The following is a 16,640-nucleotide window of genomic DNA, read 5'->3' as shown; positions in this document are numbered from 1 at the left end:
GCATTAGCCTGAGAGTCAGGTGCAAGGCAGTCTGGGCATGGTGATCCTAGACTCACACAATATTAGGCCAGAAAAGGAACATGGAGGCCACCTTTTTCAACCTGCTCATTTTACAAGAGAGAAAACTGAGGCCTAGATAGGTGATGAAGTGAGTTTTTGGCAGAGCCTGGACTAGAATCAGGAATTCCTGACCCCTGGGGCAGTGCTCTCTCCACCCGTGTCTGCAGTCACCCCGGCATCTCCTTATACCTGCCAGCCCCATCCTCTCTTGTAGACCAGACAGGTGCAGTCTCAGTGAGGAATTGGGAAGAGGCAGTGCCTGGGGTTAAGGACCAGTGCCTTTACCCTGGTACACACAGGGTCGGAAGCTCAGTGATGCAGCCAGGGGGCAGTATCTTACTGACCCCTGAGGCCAGAAGCCAGAACCTGTTATGGACTGGACTCATGCTCCCTCTAGTGGTCAGTTTGAGTTGAGCTCTTGAACCAGTGAAGGCTATCAGATGGAAAACAGACCGGATCCCGCATTGCAGAGACAGGAGCCAGCCGAAGTCTTCTAATTTTATATACCTAAGCTGTCATTCGAAATTCTGCTTTGAGATTCTTGGTAAAAATGCAGGTGTTTGACAAGTCTTGGATTTTATATATTGGAGGCTTTACCTCTAATTACGTCCTCTAAATTATCCCCAATTCAAGTCATACTGTATAGACAAATTTCTCTGAAATCTCAGACCTGTGGCAGTGAGAGGGGACATATATACTTAATTTACAGAAAGGACTTTTGCCTGCCTATTCCTTGATCTGCCACAATCAATGCATTCAGATTAGTATGTATTATTCAGTTGATAGGAGCACTGGTGTCCCAAATTCACAGGCAGTTCACCTCTCACTGTCCCTCACACTGCTGATCTCATCCCTTCCTTGGAAGCTGCTCGTCTCCCTCAGAGGTTTATGGGTCCATCCCGGGGGGTGCGGATGGGAAGCTGAGGGCAGTGGGTTTCCTGAGGACATCCTCCGGTTGGATGCTTTCTGCCCTGGAGACCGTACCGTCCCAAGGGTCAGACTCCAGCCCAACGTCTTTCTCACCGACTCAACTCTACTCTCCAGTCCAAATGGTAGAAGACACCCGCCACTTCTTCTGGATCACAGAGATGAAGAAAGTTGGCTTTGAGTACATCATCTTCCACGGTGCCTCGGAGAAGAAGTGCATCTGCTTGCTCCAGCCTGAGCCCCTCCTGGAGGGGCTGCCTGAGTGAGGCACAGAGAGCCATCGCAGCCAGTAGCTCAAATGGGCTTTTTCTTGGTCAAAGAGCAGGGAGGGGTGGGGGTGAGAGGACAGTTGGTGGGCCCATGGCTGCCTTCAGCAGGTTCTTGTTTACTGCAGCTTTATTCTACTGACCCCCTGGGTAGGGAGGCTCCGCCAGCCCCTCGGTCACCCACCCGAGGTGTGGCCTCTCCCTGTTAGGGACTTCCTGAACCTCCTAAATGGCAGTGGAGTAAGCAGTGGACATTGGAAATAAGAAGGGGGAAAAACTATTCTTGTTCAGTGGCCAGTATATGCCAGACCCTGCACATGGAGATTTGGCTGTCTTAATTTAATGCCCACAAAAATTCTTAGGAGATATTCCTATCTTATGGATGAAGAAACAGATGCCCCAAGTGGTTCTCTGACTGAGGTCACATGGCTAGAAATGTGAGATTTAGAGTTAGGTCTCTCTGCCTGCAAAGCCCATGCTGTTTTCACTGCACCTTTCTAGTTCCCCCTGAGACCAACCCAAGAGGGAACACAAGATTCATCAGACTTTGTGGTTGGAGCTGGTGGTGGGGTGGGGAGTTTCTTCTGCTTTAATTTATTCTCTTCTAAGCAGGTGTAAGTTGCTTCAGACAGCCTTGTTTGCTTCCCCTGCATTTCCTTGCTCTTACGTCTCTGCTCTACCCTGAGAGATGCAAGAATCTTGTTCTGGATTGCAGGGAACCCTTCAGCATGTCACCTCACTGGAACCTCGCCGTGCGGAGTGGAGTCCTGGGTGACTCTTTCTTTCCCTTTCTCCCCTCGTCTGCCCCTTGCAGGGTTATCCATGGTGGTGCACTGGGGACCATGACAGACACGTTTTTCATGACGCTGTACAACAGTGCCAATGCAGTCTTTACAGGAACCATGACCATCACCTTCAAGAGGTCTGTTTCAAGTTAGGAGTAAGCTGGCATGGGGTTATTCCATGTGTTGCGATGGAAGATGAGGGCTCATGTAGCAATCCTGAGTGCAAAGAGGAGTTTCTACTTTTGCTTTTCTCATGGACCAATCTAAACTTGTTAGATGTTCCTTTTTCATCCAAGGACAAGGTGATAAGCTTGAAGATGGGTTATGTGTTCCAACATAAAGATATTCTACATGGGATGATGATGAACTACTTTTGGCTGCCTTTGATTTAGAGAAAGCCAGCCCACGTGCCTGTAAATATTTACTTTAGTCCACAAATAATTATTGGGCCCCTACTGAAATGATAATTCCTGGTATTTGATTAGTCTCTTGCAAAACACGCACACATTATTTTGTTCAATCTTCACTATAATCCTGGGAGGTCGGTACCTCCAACTTGACAGATGAAGAAGCTGAGGTGAATACACAGCTAGCAGGTGACAAATGCAAGGGCCCCTGATACCTTGGAGTAGAACCCCAGGACCTCCACTCCGGCAGCCTCATCCTCCCACGGGGCCATCCCTCCCTTTCTCAGGAGACCAGCCCACCAGCCGCTCTCCCCCATTGCTCTCTCCTAGACCACTCACTCTCGGCTCAGTGGTGAGGCTGGAGGCAAAGGTCACTGACATGGAAGGAAGAAAGGTGTTTCTGTCTTGTGAAGCCCAAAGCAGTGACAGGACCGTCTTCTTTGCCAAAGCTTCTGGTAAGGCCATTAGAATTCTTTTTTCCTCCTGTTTGTGCCCATCCTTGTGACCGGGCACAGAGGGTGACTTTCCACACTGCTGAGGGCACTGCCTACCCTGGGAGACTCTTAAGGTTGCGTGTTTGGGGTTGGAGGGATGCTCTCATGGAGAGGAGCCTCTATAAGTTGTAGGATAGAGGCCATCATAACACACCCATTCACCTCTCTGGGAGGCCAGTGTTGTCCAGTAGAAAAGTAGCTCGAGCCACAGGTGCAATTTTTAAAAATTTTATTGAAGTATAGTTGATTTACAATGTTGTGTTAATTTCTGCTGTACAGCAAAGTGACTCAGTTTTACATACATATGTTCTTTTTCATATTCTTTTCCATTATGCTTTATCACAGGATAACAAGTGTAATCTTGTGTTCTAGTAGTCATATGAAAAAAGCAAAGAGATAAAATTAATTTTAATAATTATTTCACCTAATTCAATACACCCAAAATATCATTTCAACATGTAATAATGTAAAAATTATTCATGAGATTATTTTATCTTATTGTCACGTCTTAGAAATCCAGCGTGTGGATAACTTACAGCACATTTCTGGCACGAAATTTTCAGCGTTTAAAGGGAAATGTGGATCTGCCAAGACAATAAAGTTGTGTTTAATGGAAAAATATTCCACACTGCTTCGGGTTTTAATACAAATTAATTACAATTAAATCAAGTTTAAAATTCTGGTCTTCAGTCACACTAGCCACACTTCACGTGCTCGATAGCCACAGTTGGCTACTGGCTACCGCATTGGGCAGAGCGAGTCTGGACTGTAACTACCTTCAGACGTGGCGCCGAGAAGCATACCACCCTGCAGACGCTCGATGCAGCTCCGGGCGCAGGGAAGCCCCGATCCTGCAGTTCCGGAGGTCTCCACGAGGTGGCACTAAGGAGCACACCCTCGCCAAGCGCGACCCGCGTCCAACCCCGGAAGCTAAATTCCGGCGTTATATCTAGTTCCTCCGGCTTTCTCCAGTCCCGGATGAACCCTGTCTAATACTCTCAAGTCCTGAAGACGGCAACGGGACAGGATGGGCAGGGCAGCAGAGCCTCGCAGTCTGCTGAGCTAGTGAAGAGCGGCGCCTGGAGCCACTCATGTGCGGTGGGCGCGCAGGTGCCGACCCTCGACCAGCGCAGACCGCAGAGAAGCCCCACGGTAGAACGCGTCGCCCGGCTACCGCCATCGCGTCGTCTTCTCTAGGATCGTCAGGGCCGGGCCTGAGCTCCCACCGACGGCACCCCGGGCCCAGTGCAGTCGCAGGCCTCCCTTCCAATGATTCAGAAGTCACGCCCGGCGCTGCTGCAGCCTCAAGATGTCGGAGACAGGGTGGAAACGCTTATGGTAACCTGAGGGGAAGGGAAGGCAGGGGTTCCGGCATTGCCGGCTCGGGGAGGGAAATTCGGAAGGTTGCCGAGGGTCAGCGGCCCTCAGGGAACCTTTTCAGCCTCCGGGATGCGCGCATAACCGGTTGGGGACGTGGCGGCAGAGATGGAGTTTGACTAAGGGATTAAAAGAGGGGAGGAAGGAGAGAAGTTGCAGTCCAATCCTTGGGACAGGCAAGCAAAGGTCTCGCTCCTGTATTGGTAATCTGGGTAGAGGTAGGCGGAATTGCCGGGGCCTTGGCCGGTGTCGGGGGGGAATGTGCCCGCGTGGTCCAGAGCGAGGTGCGAGCGCTACGGGACGTTGCTTTGAGTTGGATGCCTAGAATGACAGGTGGGAGGACACCTGGGTAGATATTTGGACCGTTGCAAAGCCCGGCAATAACGCTAAGCCTGAGGAGCGATCGTTGCTCGAGCGAGGTGGGTCAGGGCTGCACAGCGCCCGCGGGCTGGACCAGGTGGACCCTCCCGGGAACCGGTGCGGTTTGCCCTCGCCACGAGGCCACGCCTCTCCCGCGCCTGGATTGGCTGCCATGTTCGCGCCGCGGGGCTGCCATTGGTGGAGGCGGAGGCTGGGCTGGGCCGGCGAGGAAGGTCTGGCTGAGTTGCTGCTAGCGGTGGGTGGAGACGGGGATGCGGCTTCGCTGTAGGCCGGGAGGGACAGTTGGCCGCGGCTACTTTTCTCCCTGCGGTCAAGGACGCGGCCCACCTGCAACGGGGGCAGGGCAGGGGTGTGGGGTTTTTTGTTTTGTTTTGTTTTTTATCTTTAACAAAGGTGGAGGCGGGGACCGTTTACATCTTATAACATGTGCTTACATATTTCTTTTTGGGTCCTCCAGCTCTGGCCTGGAGATCTCAATTGGATTTAGGATATAGTTTTTTTAAAGGGGAGTAGGAGTTGCTTGTGGAACCGTTTGCTAACTATTCAAGTGCTGCTTATTGCCTTTATGTATCTATGTATCATTGTTTGGTTGTTTTTGCCCTACCCCCCCTCAAAAAACAAATAAACAAAAAAGCCAGCTGTATTACTCGTTTTATTTACCTTGAATAAATTTGGGCTGTTTAGGAAAAAAAAAGTCAAGCATGCCTTAAAGGGTATGCCATCCACCATTGACAATATCTTAAAAATGAAAAGTGTAAATTCTATTTTTTTAAAACAATTATGTTACCTGTTTTGTTTTGTTTTTAACTATCAGAGATTAACCTATACTGCTGTTTTATATTTTGCGTCTGTTCTATGCTAATGGACCTGGAAAATTACAAAGTTAAAAAAGTTATGGGCTCTATGCATGTATCCACAAATATTTTTTTAGCCAATAAAATGTTCAAGCAGTGTGCTGTAAAAATAAAAACATTAAGAAAATAGTTCCTGCAATGGAGGACAGTGTGTTGGGCTTTGGGGAGCAGTATACAGTAGTTCCATACACAACCTGTGAGAGCCTTAGAGAGGCAGCTCCAAAGAGAACTGCTTAGAAGCTGTAACTGCCGGCCATTCCTACAGCCTTACTGGAGCAAAGGGCTGGAGGGAGCCAGGGGAGAGTCCCCTGTCCAGGGATGTGGCCTGCAGGGCCCTCTAAGCTTTATCCTGTGGAATTGTGCTCAAGGGAGAGCCATGTGCAGATTTCCTGTTAGATGAAGTGATTCGTTCATTTTTTTTTTTTTAATTTATTTTTGGCTGCGTTGGGTCTTCGTTGCTGTGCTAGGGCTTTCTCTAATTGCGGCGAGCAGGGGCTACTCTTCGTTGTAATGAGCGGGCTTCTCACTGCGGTGGCTTCTCTTGTTGCAGAGCAGGGGCTCTACGCCCGCGGGCTTCAGTAGTTGTGGCGCACGGACTTAGCTGCTCCGTGGCATGTGGGATCTTCCTGGACCAGGGCTCGAACCCGTGTCACCTGCCTTGGCAGGCGGATTCTTAACCACTGTGCCTCCAGGGAAGTCCCTGATTCATTCATTCTTGATTGTTGAGCACCTGCTGTGGACCAGGCTCCATGGTCAGTGCTGGAGGAACCACCATGAACAGGACAGTCCAGGCCTCCTCTGTCCTTGACCCTCAGTCATAAGGCAGGTGGGCTCCGGTGCCGTGGAAGCACTGAAGAGGAGCACTGAACGCGAGTGTGGGGTTAGGGTAGATCAATGGCAGGGTGTTCACTGGGATGGAGCGCCTGGAGGAGAGACACATGGGGGGTGAGAAAGAAAGATGAGTTAGGTTTAGAAATGTCAACCCGCGGTGCCTGTGGGACATCGGATTAAGTGGATATGGGAGTCTGCAGAAGACAGCTTGCAGGGGTGGACAGAAGGGTGGGAAAGAAGAGGCTCTGCATGTGAAGGCGGAGAGGCCGGGGAAGTGGGAGGAAGATCAGGACAGTGTTAATCCCAGAAGCCGGAGGCAGAGCACATTTCCAGAAGGAGCTGGTGGTGGTCAACAGCCAACAGCAGAACCCTGCTGAGCTGCCTGGGAAGTGCCCTGGACTGTCACTTAGACTGGGAGGAATGGTGAAGAAAGCATGAACTTTGAGTCTTAGCCAATGGCTTCAAACCCTGTGACTTAGGATACGTTGTCATCCCTGTGAGCTCCAGTTTCATCTGGAAAATGGGTTTGAACATCTAGCTCTTACGAGTATTGTGAGATTTCGAGGTGCTGTATATGGATGCCTCACCCCAGGCTGCTCTGGTAGCAGGGGTTGGCACTGCTGAGGCTGGAGACCCCCAAGGAGATCACTAGGATGGATCAGTGGGGGGCAGGCTCTGGGAGGAATGAGGGGTCATCAGTAGGAGTTGGTCATGAAACAGTAGGTAGACCAAGGAGTCTTATTTGTCTCCCAAATGTCCTGCTGGGACATGAAGGAGAGGCAAGCATGTGGAGAACCGTGGACAGAGTTTCCATTAGGGGATGTTGAGTTTGAGATGCCTACAGGCCATTCGAGGGGACGTGGGGGGAGCATGGGGACAGTGGACTCGGGAGAGAGGCTGAAGTGGGCTGGAGGTGTGGGCGTTGCCGGCATGTGTGCGTCGAGCATGGTGTGGTGTGGAGATGAGGGTGCCCCCGTGCCGCAGCTATGGGGAGATAAGAGAAACAGCAACATCTGTGGCTGGGGAAAGGAGGCTTAGAAGGGCAGCCAGAAACCACAAAGAGAGGAGCGGTGATCAGCTGTTTCAAATGCACCAGAGAGGCCAAGTAAGAGAAGGCCACAGATGGGAAAGGGGTCCTGGGATATGGCAGGTCCTTGGTGAGGCAGCTTTAGTGGAGGGGCTTTACCTGGATGGCAGACTGGGAAACCTGAAGGGTGACTAGTGAAGAGGGAGTGGAGATGATGTGGCATCAGGCTGGAAATATGGGGGGCTTTCGAGCTTGTTCCAGACAAAGGAGAAGATGTCAGTGGAAGTAAGAGGCTGAGTATGCAGGGAAGAGAGGCTCACTGATGCCACAAAGGTTCAGATGAGGCTGAGAAACAAAATTTGTGGGAATATGGGTTAGCAAAAGGAGCAGGACACACATCTGATGAAGCTGTTCCCATCTGGCTTGGTTGTACTAGTGGTCTTACCTTTGCTGCTTGGAAGGCTATTTGAACGTGCTTATAAGCTCCAGTATTTATTATCTGAACTTATTAAGTCCTTTTAAGGAATTCCAGTTATAAATTGAGACTTGCTCTTTTGGTGAAACGTGGAATAATCTCTCTTCTCTGTGAAACAAATACCACAGATTACAAACATTTTGGTTCCGGGTAGGTAGTTTTTTTGACGTATAACAGGCAACTTCATCTTAATAGCATTTTAGGACTATAGTATGCCATTTATTAAAAAGTAATAGTGCAAATGCCATTTAATGAGAAGAGAGACGATCTTTGGATGGAGTTTGCCAAGTGTCTCCTTTGGAAAAGAGGACATTTGTTTCCTGCTTGGATTTTTAAAAGTGTGTTTTCACAACCATTTGATTGCGTCGCGCTGTGGGGCCTCTGGAGTGCGCTTGGGGGAAACACAGTCAGTCTGCGAGGCAGTCCTGCCCTCCTGGATGCCACCTCTCAATTAGACAGTGTGTGTGACTCTCCTGGCTTAGAGGACAGCCAGCAAACCCAGGAGTGGTTGCTGGCCTTGTGGTGCCCCTGCGATCTGTTTAGGTCCCGGTGAGACAAATGGGTATATGATGGGGAAAGTTTTACATTACGGAAATGCATGGGTTTTACAGGAAGTGGCACAGACATTTCACATTGTACCTGCTCACTTATGGTTTCACTTCCTTTGTCTTACTCCTGTAAATAGCCTGCAGGCCCTACAACCTAGGGAACCTGAAACCAGCAGTTCAGAGTTAAAACACTGTTCAACTGAGTTTTGCTTTTGTGACGAGAAGGAGTTGGCCTATAACTTACTGTCAAGACAAGTAGGGAGGTGTGGTCAGTGGCATAATTCACAGATGGAAATCACCGTGTTGCTCAGTAGGAGCAAAGTTATCCATAAGTTTTTAATTATCAGTAATTACTAAAGTTGTTATCAGTAAGACCAGAGAGCTACCTCTTGGAGTATACTGTGTTCTCAATAACATTCCAACACTGTTCGTTCCTGGCTATGCTTTTCCCTTCTGTGAAGTCTGACGCTAATACAGGGTGCCACCAGGTGAGTTTCTAAGAGATCCTTACAGAGAACTGACTGGTCCAGGTGTGACGAAGGCTGGGACAAAGCTGCTGGCACACTGTTCTCTTGCCCTGCAGTTGCAGCCCGTGATCAAAGCTTTCCTGTGTGGCTCCATCAGTGGGACCTGCTCTACCCTCCTTTTCCAACCCCTGGATCTCCTCAAAACGCGCCTGCAGACCCTTCAGCCCTCAGCCCATGGGTAAGGCCTGCTGCCCCCTTCCCCCGCTCCCTCCCCGCCTTTTCACTGAGGACCTGGTTTCAGCAACTTCTCCCAGATACTGGCGCATCTTTACTGTGTTCAGTCAACTTCCATTCTGTTGGATGAGCAAAGAGAAACACAGGCCAGGCTGAGCTTTCATGTGTTTTATATATACTCTTAATTAAGTGGGGTCCTTCCCTGAGTAGCTTCCTGGGATCTGCCTTGGTGACGTTTGCATTTTACTCTGCCAGCCTGTAATGTCATAACTGTGCTGCCTGGCACAAGTAGTGGGTGGTTTTCTGGAAATAAGATAGGTATTGAGTGTATCTTATGTGCCCCCTATTGGGCTCAGCCCTGTGGGAAGTGCACAGAGTGTATGTAAAATGAGAAGTTATCCCATTGCTTGCAGTGTGAATGGACAAAGAATCATGCACCTGCCACATCATGAACACATAGGAACTGAGAGTAACTCCAGGGTGCCTTTTAGAGATTCTTAAGTGTTCTAGAAAAGAGTCCACACAGAGAAGTCTGTGAGTGGGGAGTTCTTTCACAGGGATGTGGTCTAAGCGATTTCTCCTTCCTTGCCTCCGTTTTGTCTGCCTTCAGATCCAGATGTGTTGGGATGTTGGCTCTGCTCTTGAATGTGGTTCGCACGGAGAGTCTTTTTGGCCTCTGGAAAGGGATGTCCCCCGTAAGCTGCCTTTTGGGTCTTGTCTTGCACCCCCTCCTTTAATAACTAGCTGTCTCTCATCCACCTCACACCTCCTCTCTTTTAAGGGTACGTGAGGTTGGAGGTGGTGGGAGGGCCTTTCTGGTCTTCCTGCCCGTCCCTCTCACTGTCGCTGGCTTCCATTTGAGGGCCCTGGGAATAGCACACCTGTGCGTCCTGGGCCCGACTTCTTAGTGCAGCATGAAGTCCTAGAGCAGAGGCAGCTGGCACCCCACCTGTCAACAGACCTTTCCCTCACCCCTCCAGTGCCTCCACACCTGCATTTCTTTGCCTAGACAGCTTTTTCTGGCCTTTGGAACTCACTTTTCTGGAAATGGCAGGGAATTCACACTCACCCCAACCCCGCAGCAGCCCTTAACCAATGAAAGACGAGAGCTGATGTTTAAAACTTCCCTTCCCTCCTCAGGTGGCAGGGTAACCTAGGACACTGATTCCCAGAGTTCCCCAGAGGGATTCCGTTGCCCATGGCAATAACTGATGAGACGACACACTCTTTGTTGGCTGCCTTCTCTCCCATCTCATTTCCCTACTCTCCCATTGGTGTTCCCTCCACACCTTAAATCGACTCCTTGCATGCGAATCCTGGGTCTTCTTTGGGGAAATCCAGCTCAGACAGGATCTTACATGTTGGTGTTTGATTCCGTTCCTCCCTCCGACTTGTTCTGCAGTCCATCGTGAGGTGCGTCCCTGGCATTGGAATCTACTTTGGCACTCTCTACTCTTTGAAGCAGTACTTCCTGCGAGGCCATCCCCCCACCGCCCTGGAGTCAGTCATACTGGGGGTGGGCTCCCGCTCTGTCGCGGGGGTCTGCATGTCACCCATCACTGTGATCAAGACACGGTACGAGGTGAGTGGGCAACCAGAGACACCGGGCTCTTGAGTCAAGTGGCCACTGATGCCACCTCCCGATTTATAACCTAACACAGGGTTGATGTGGTCGGAGAACTCATCTGTGTAGTCAGGCCAAGCACATGCAAACCAGAGCCGCCAGGGCTCCGGTAATGCGCCCTGAGGATGGCTTCGTTCAGTGCGCAAACCCAGGGCCACTGTGCCAGCCATTGGTTCTGTGCTTCCTTTGCAGAGCGGGCGGTACGGCTATGAGAGCATCTACGCGGCCCTGAGGAGCATCTGTCACAGCGAGGGGTACCGGGGTCTCTTCAGTGGCCTGACAGCAACACTCCTTCGTGATGCCCCCTTTTCCGGAATCTACTTGATGTTTTACAACCAGACCAAAAACATTGTGCTTCATGGTACGGGTAAAGGAAGGTGTGGTGGGAAGAGATATCCCTTGAGAGATCACATCCTCACCACTTTCTCGGAGATAGGAGACTATTCGTTGTTCTTAGCAGCTCCAGATTCTTATCCTAGTTTTAGAAACCGAGCCATATCTGCATTGTGTCAGGCGTGGGACCCGGTGCTGGGATGCAAGGGCGGCCATGAAGACATGGTCCCTGCCCTTTTGAGTTTATAGCTTCCTAAGGCAGACTACTGATAGTATGTAATTCTTGAGTCGGGGAGGGGGTAGGATAAAGCTCATTTTGCATAGGTTTTGCAGCAATGCTTCCCACATTTGCCTGATCTGGGTCCTACCCAAGGCATCCTAAATCAGAAGATTTGGGGTAAGACCTCAGAGACTGTATTTTTCAAGAAGCACTTGTTGTGATTCTTATCAGACAAGTTTGGGAAATCCAATGGGTTAGGAGCTAGAAGAAAAATATTTTCATGTCCCTTGCTGTGCTCTTGGCTAACATTGTTTTGAGCCCTCCTTTTGGATGGAGAGAAAGATGCCAAACCCCTAGCATTTTGGCAGGCCCACGCTTCCAGTAAGCTCGTGTTGTCAAGACATGGGCAAAATCGACAGGCAGTAAACATCCACCCAAGCAGAGCCAGGCATTGATAGAAACACATCCTATAAAGTGAACCTGCATTCAGTAAGGTGTCTATGGATAATGTGAGCAAGGAATTGCAACCAAAGTCGTTTAATTGGGAAAGCCAGAATGCCACCCCCATGACAGTGGTGTCAGTTGGAGTGCTTTGGGAGATTTGCTGCTTCTCCCCAGGCGCCAGGAGGTGTGACACTACAGGTCACAGCCTTACCTTACAGGAGAAAGTTAAGGCAATAAGGGGGCTTGGATATACATTTTTAACTTCTTCATCCATCCTAAAAATTTTTTTTAATTTGGTATTTAGAAATCATTTTATGCTTACCAAAAAAGCCACAAGAATAGTGCCTATAACTCCATAGCTCATTATTCTCTTTCTATGTGTATAATTGTTTTCCTCAAACCATTTAAGAATAAGTTGCAGACATGATGCCTCTTTACCCTTAAATACATCAGTGTGTACTTCCTAAGAACAAATGCATTCTTGTATAACCATCGATAGTTCTTTCATCTATAGTCTTGATTTCTCCAATTTTCCCAATAATGTATTTTGTAGCAATTTTTATTTTTTATTTTCAAGAGTATAAGCCAGTTATATAACCTCAGTGTGGGTTTCCCTGATGTTTCCTTTCAACTAGATTCATTTATATCTTTCTAGCTAGAGGAGCACATAACTGAGGTTGTGTCTTCAGTGCCTTATATCAGGAAGCTCATGACATCCGTTTGATGCACTGTGGGTGATGTTAACTTTTTATCACTATAAAAATAGTGTCTCCACTGAAAACTCAATTGTTTGTTCTTTTGTAATTTCTAAGTATCTCTGTGGGGAGATACTTTGAATCTATATAAATTTATATAACACTTCCTGTCCTTTCATCCATATATTTTAGCATCAGTGAATGACTCTTGCCTTAGTCAATTATGCTGATGGTTGTAAAAAGGTGAACTTTTCCATTATCCTACTTACACTGATTAGTTTAGATTTTGAATTCTTAGCCTTGTTTGAATCCAGACCCTTCTGGCTTTCAGGAAGAATTAGTGGGCAACTTGGCATGGATATTTATCTGATGAATATGGGATTTATTTATAACTGAATGTTGCCTTTGTCCTGTTTCAGACCAATTGGATACAGTCCTTGTTCCCGTTGTAAATTTCAGTTGTGGGGTATTTGCTGGGATTCTGGCCTCACTGGTAACTCAACCTGCAGATGTTATCAAAACTCACATGCAGCTCTCCCCAATGAAATTTCGGTGGATTGGCCAGGCAGTGACACTCATTTTCAAAGTAAGGCTTTAGAATAAATATTGGTTCATATTGTGGTTAAGGCTTTCTCTCTCAGGCAGTAGCTCTTATCCTTTACATGGTAGAAACACCTGGGAAGCTTTTAAAACAATCCCGATTCCCAGCTCATAACCTGGGCTTATCATATTAGAATCTCTGGGGGAGATGAAACCCTGGCATCAGTATTTTAAGTTCCCTGGTGATTCCAATGTGTTGCCAAGGTTGAGAATCACTGCTAAAAATCTATGGTTGTGGGATTTTTTGTTGTTGTTGTTGTTTTGGTTTTGTTTGTTTAGGGAGGGAGCCTGACATTAGGACAACATGTGATATTTGTTAAATATGCATATTGTTGGGCTCTACCCCAGACCTACCTAGTCAGGAGATCTGGGAGGACTCCTTAACCTAATCAAGGATCTAGGAGAAAATGTAGTCAGAAAAAAATCACAAGCACATTGTTTTGTTTCCAGGAGTTTGCACTAATGCAAATGGACAGATGGTATTGAAGATAAAAAGTACAGTAATTGTAAAGTACACTAAAATGCTATTTAAAAGCCACTGAGTAAGCCCTTTGGAAACGTACTGTTATCAGATATTCTTTTTGAAAGTAAATTTGTCACCTAGATCTTTAGATGTTTCTGTACTACTCAATTTTTGTATGTAGCACAGGAAACATGTAAGCATCTGCAGCAAGTATCTGCCTTATCCTAGACACAAGCAAGTATTTGTGAATCGGATCATATTCGTCACACTGCTTAGGTTGCCTGCTTTCTTATTCTTTATACCTAAAATCATGAAGTTTGAAAATAGAGTCTTCAGTATATGTGAAAATGGTAAGATTTTCAGCTAAGAAATAAATTCCCCTGGATGGAGCAAGCCTAAAAAAAGATAAAGCTTAGCAACTACTCCAAAAAATTTTTTTTTTAGTTTATTGCCTCCTTGGACCCAGTATTCATAGTTTTAACATTATTTATAAAAGCCTAAAAAGTAAGACTTAACAATGGGGTAATGCAGAGAGAGATCCTCGCTCTCGTGCCAGGTATATAAGTGTATTGCTGCTTTAGTCCCAGAGTTTTGGCCTCCATTTTCCTCCTAGGATTATGGGCTGCGTGGCTTCTTCCAAGGCGGTGTCCCCCGGGCCCTCCGCAGAACTCTGATGGCAGCCATGGCGTGGACAGTCTACGAAGAGATGATGGCCAAGATGGGCTTGCAGTCCTGACCGAGCCAGGACCAGGCAGAGATGGGATCTGTCGCCCTGCCTGTTTTCTGCCAAGGACCTCTTCAACTCACTACCCTGGAGTCGGACAAAGTCCTATCTGGAGAGGCAGGCAAACACGTCACCTTCAGTTACCCAGCTCAAGAAGAGAATAGGTGGGTCCGACTCAAGCCTTCCAGACCTCCCAGAAGAGGAGTCACCGACATGGACATCATATTGGGGAGTTAGGAGAAGGGTTTGCATACCCTGCAAGGCTACTTGAAAAGGCATTTCCAGAGAGTGCTCTGTCCGGTGTCTCTGCTCAGCCACCCACTACACCACAGTGCCTCTTTGGATCTGCTCTTGGGCAGTGCAGCGCCAGGGATGCTGTGGGCCGCCTGCAGTGGCGGAGGACTTCCAGCAGCGAGGCTGGATCTGCTGAGAGAGGAGTCACTGTCACCAGGCTGAAGACTGCCTCTGAGGTGATGAAGAACAGATGTCACGACTTCATTGGTTCCTCATTGACTTCTCAGAGGCTCCGGAGAAGGGGAGCAGTGGCTTCCTAGCCCCTAAGTGTCCAAATAATATTGTTTGATCTTGGCTCCTGCACTGTTTCAACTCCAGGTTACTCTGGCTTTTTTCTGCAGCTAAAGTTGGATAAATAAAGTGAAGCACTTTATCATTGAAAAACCTCAAGTGCCACGACTCCGCTCTAAAATAACAAAATAGTCTAAGGTGGCTGACTCTTGATCTGTATAGGTCCTCAAACCTAAAATTTTTAAAAATAGCTTTATTTTATATATCATACAATTCATCCATTCCAAGTAGACAATCCTGTGATTTTTTTAGTAACTTTACTGACTGGTGCAGCCATCACCATAAATCAGTTTCAGAACACAGTCACCCCCCGCCCCCAATAAGATCTCTTATTTACAATTAACCCTCGTTCCCAGCCCCAGCACAGCCCAGACAGCCACTGAACTGCTTTCTGTCTATAAATTTGCCTTTTCTGTGCACTTCCTACATAGTCATACACTATGTAGTCTGTTGTATCCGGCTTCTTTCACTTAGCATAACGTTTTGGAGGTTCATCCATGATGTGGCATGTTCAACACTTTATCCTTTTTTTATGGCCAAATAATATTCTATTGTGTGCCTATTTATCCATTCACCAGTTGATGAATGTGTGAATTGTTAGCACTTTTTGGCACTTACGAATATTGTCACTATGAACATTCACGTATGAATCATTTGTGTGGACATACATTTTCATTTCCCTTGTGTACATGCCTAGGAGTGCAATTACTGGATCATGTGGTAACTATGTTTAACCATTTGAGAAACTACCAGACTGTTTCCAAAGTGGCAGCACCATTTAACATCACCACCAGAAGTTTATGAGGGTTCTGATTTCTGCACACCCTCCTCAACACTTGTTATTGTCTGTTTTATTTATTGTAGCCATTCTAGTGGGTTCTATCAACTTTTAAGCTTAGGAAGGGGCTGTTGTTTTATCCAAACAGCAGAAGGGGGAAGTTTGATCTCCTGGTTAAGAACATGGGCTGTGATTCAGGCGGCCCAGGTTAAAAGGCTGGCTCTCCACCTACTTAGACACATTTGAAGTTGTCCCCAGGGGATGGGGATAGTAATATTTCCTACCTCCCAGGGTGGTGGCAAGGGTTAATTGAGCATATGTTTCTGGTGCATTACATTAGTTTCCTAGGGCTGCCACAGCAAACCACCACAAATCGGGTGGCTTCTAACAAATTTATTCTCTCAGTTCGGAGCCTACAAGTCTGAAATCAAGATGTCTGCAGGGCCATACTCTCTGAAGGCCCTAGGGGAAGACGGTTCCTTGTCTCTTCCAGTTAATCCCATGGTGGCTGGCAGTTCTTGGTGTTCATCAATCCAATCTCTGTCTCTGTCTTCACAATGCTTTCTCCCCCGTGTGTCTCTCTGTCCAAATTTGCATCTATTTTTAAGGGCACCAGTCATTGGATCAGGGCCCACCCTACTCCAGAATGACATCTTGATTACATTGCAAAGACCGTATTTCCAAATATGGTCATGTTCGTAGGAACTGGGGGTTAGGACTCCAACATATCTTTTTGGGGGACACAAGTCAATTCATACATATTAAGTTTAATGATTTATAAGTTTAAGTTTTAGGTTAGAATGCCGTATTCCAAATTATAATATGGAGAGGAGTATGGGAGAAGACAAACTAGGATCCTAATCTCCTAGTGGTACCCAAGCCACCAGTGCTTGGTGACCTATGTGTGTGAGGCTGTGTGCTGGGGAAAGCAGGGGAGCACCTAGGGCTGGAAATGGTGTGCTTGGGGCAGCAATGCAGGGCAGGCAGCTTAACACTAGATGATGGATGGAGTGCCTGCCGCCTAAGGACTTAGCCTCTGAG

The 16,640-nt window shown here is 47.7% G+C and overlaps 1 protein-coding gene across 3 annotated transcripts; it reads left to right on the top strand.

Moving 5' to 3' along the window:
- Window positions 1–3,880: 3,880 nt before the first annotated feature.
- Window positions 3,881–14,920, top strand: SLC25A38 (solute carrier family 25 member 38). 3 transcript variants are annotated; one of them, XM_027097090.1, is made up of 7 exons: window positions 3,881–4,277; window positions 9,016–9,137; window positions 9,744–9,828; window positions 10,536–10,715; window positions 10,950–11,118; window positions 12,869–13,035; window positions 14,126–14,914. In XM_027097090.1, exons 1-7 carry the CDS (start codon window positions 4,209–4,211, stop codon window positions 14,246–14,248), a joined length of 915 nt encoding a protein of 304 aa, XP_026952891.1. In that variant the 5' UTR covers window positions 3,881–4,208; the 3' UTR covers window positions 14,249–14,914. The 3 variants fall into 3 exon arrangements, with proteins under 3 accessions (XP_026952891.1, XP_026952889.1, XP_026952892.1); XM_027097088.1 differs by lacking the exon at window positions 9,744–9,828 and having other exon boundaries at window positions 3,902–4,277; window positions 14,126–14,362; XM_027097091.1 differs by lacking the exon at window positions 12,869–13,035 and having other exon boundaries at window positions 4,093–4,277; window positions 14,126–14,920.
- Window positions 14,921–16,640: the final 1,720 nt, after the last annotated feature.

This window comes from Aethalodelphis obliquidens, unplaced genomic scaffold, assembly GCF_003676395.1.
Source record: "Aethalodelphis obliquidens isolate GAN/ISIS:26980383/991018 unplaced genomic scaffold, ASM367639v1 scaffold112, whole genome shotgun sequence".
NCBI lineage: Eukaryota > Metazoa > Chordata > Mammalia > Artiodactyla > Delphinidae > Aethalodelphis > Aethalodelphis obliquidens.
This window is presented reverse-complemented; position numbering and strand designations above follow the sequence as displayed.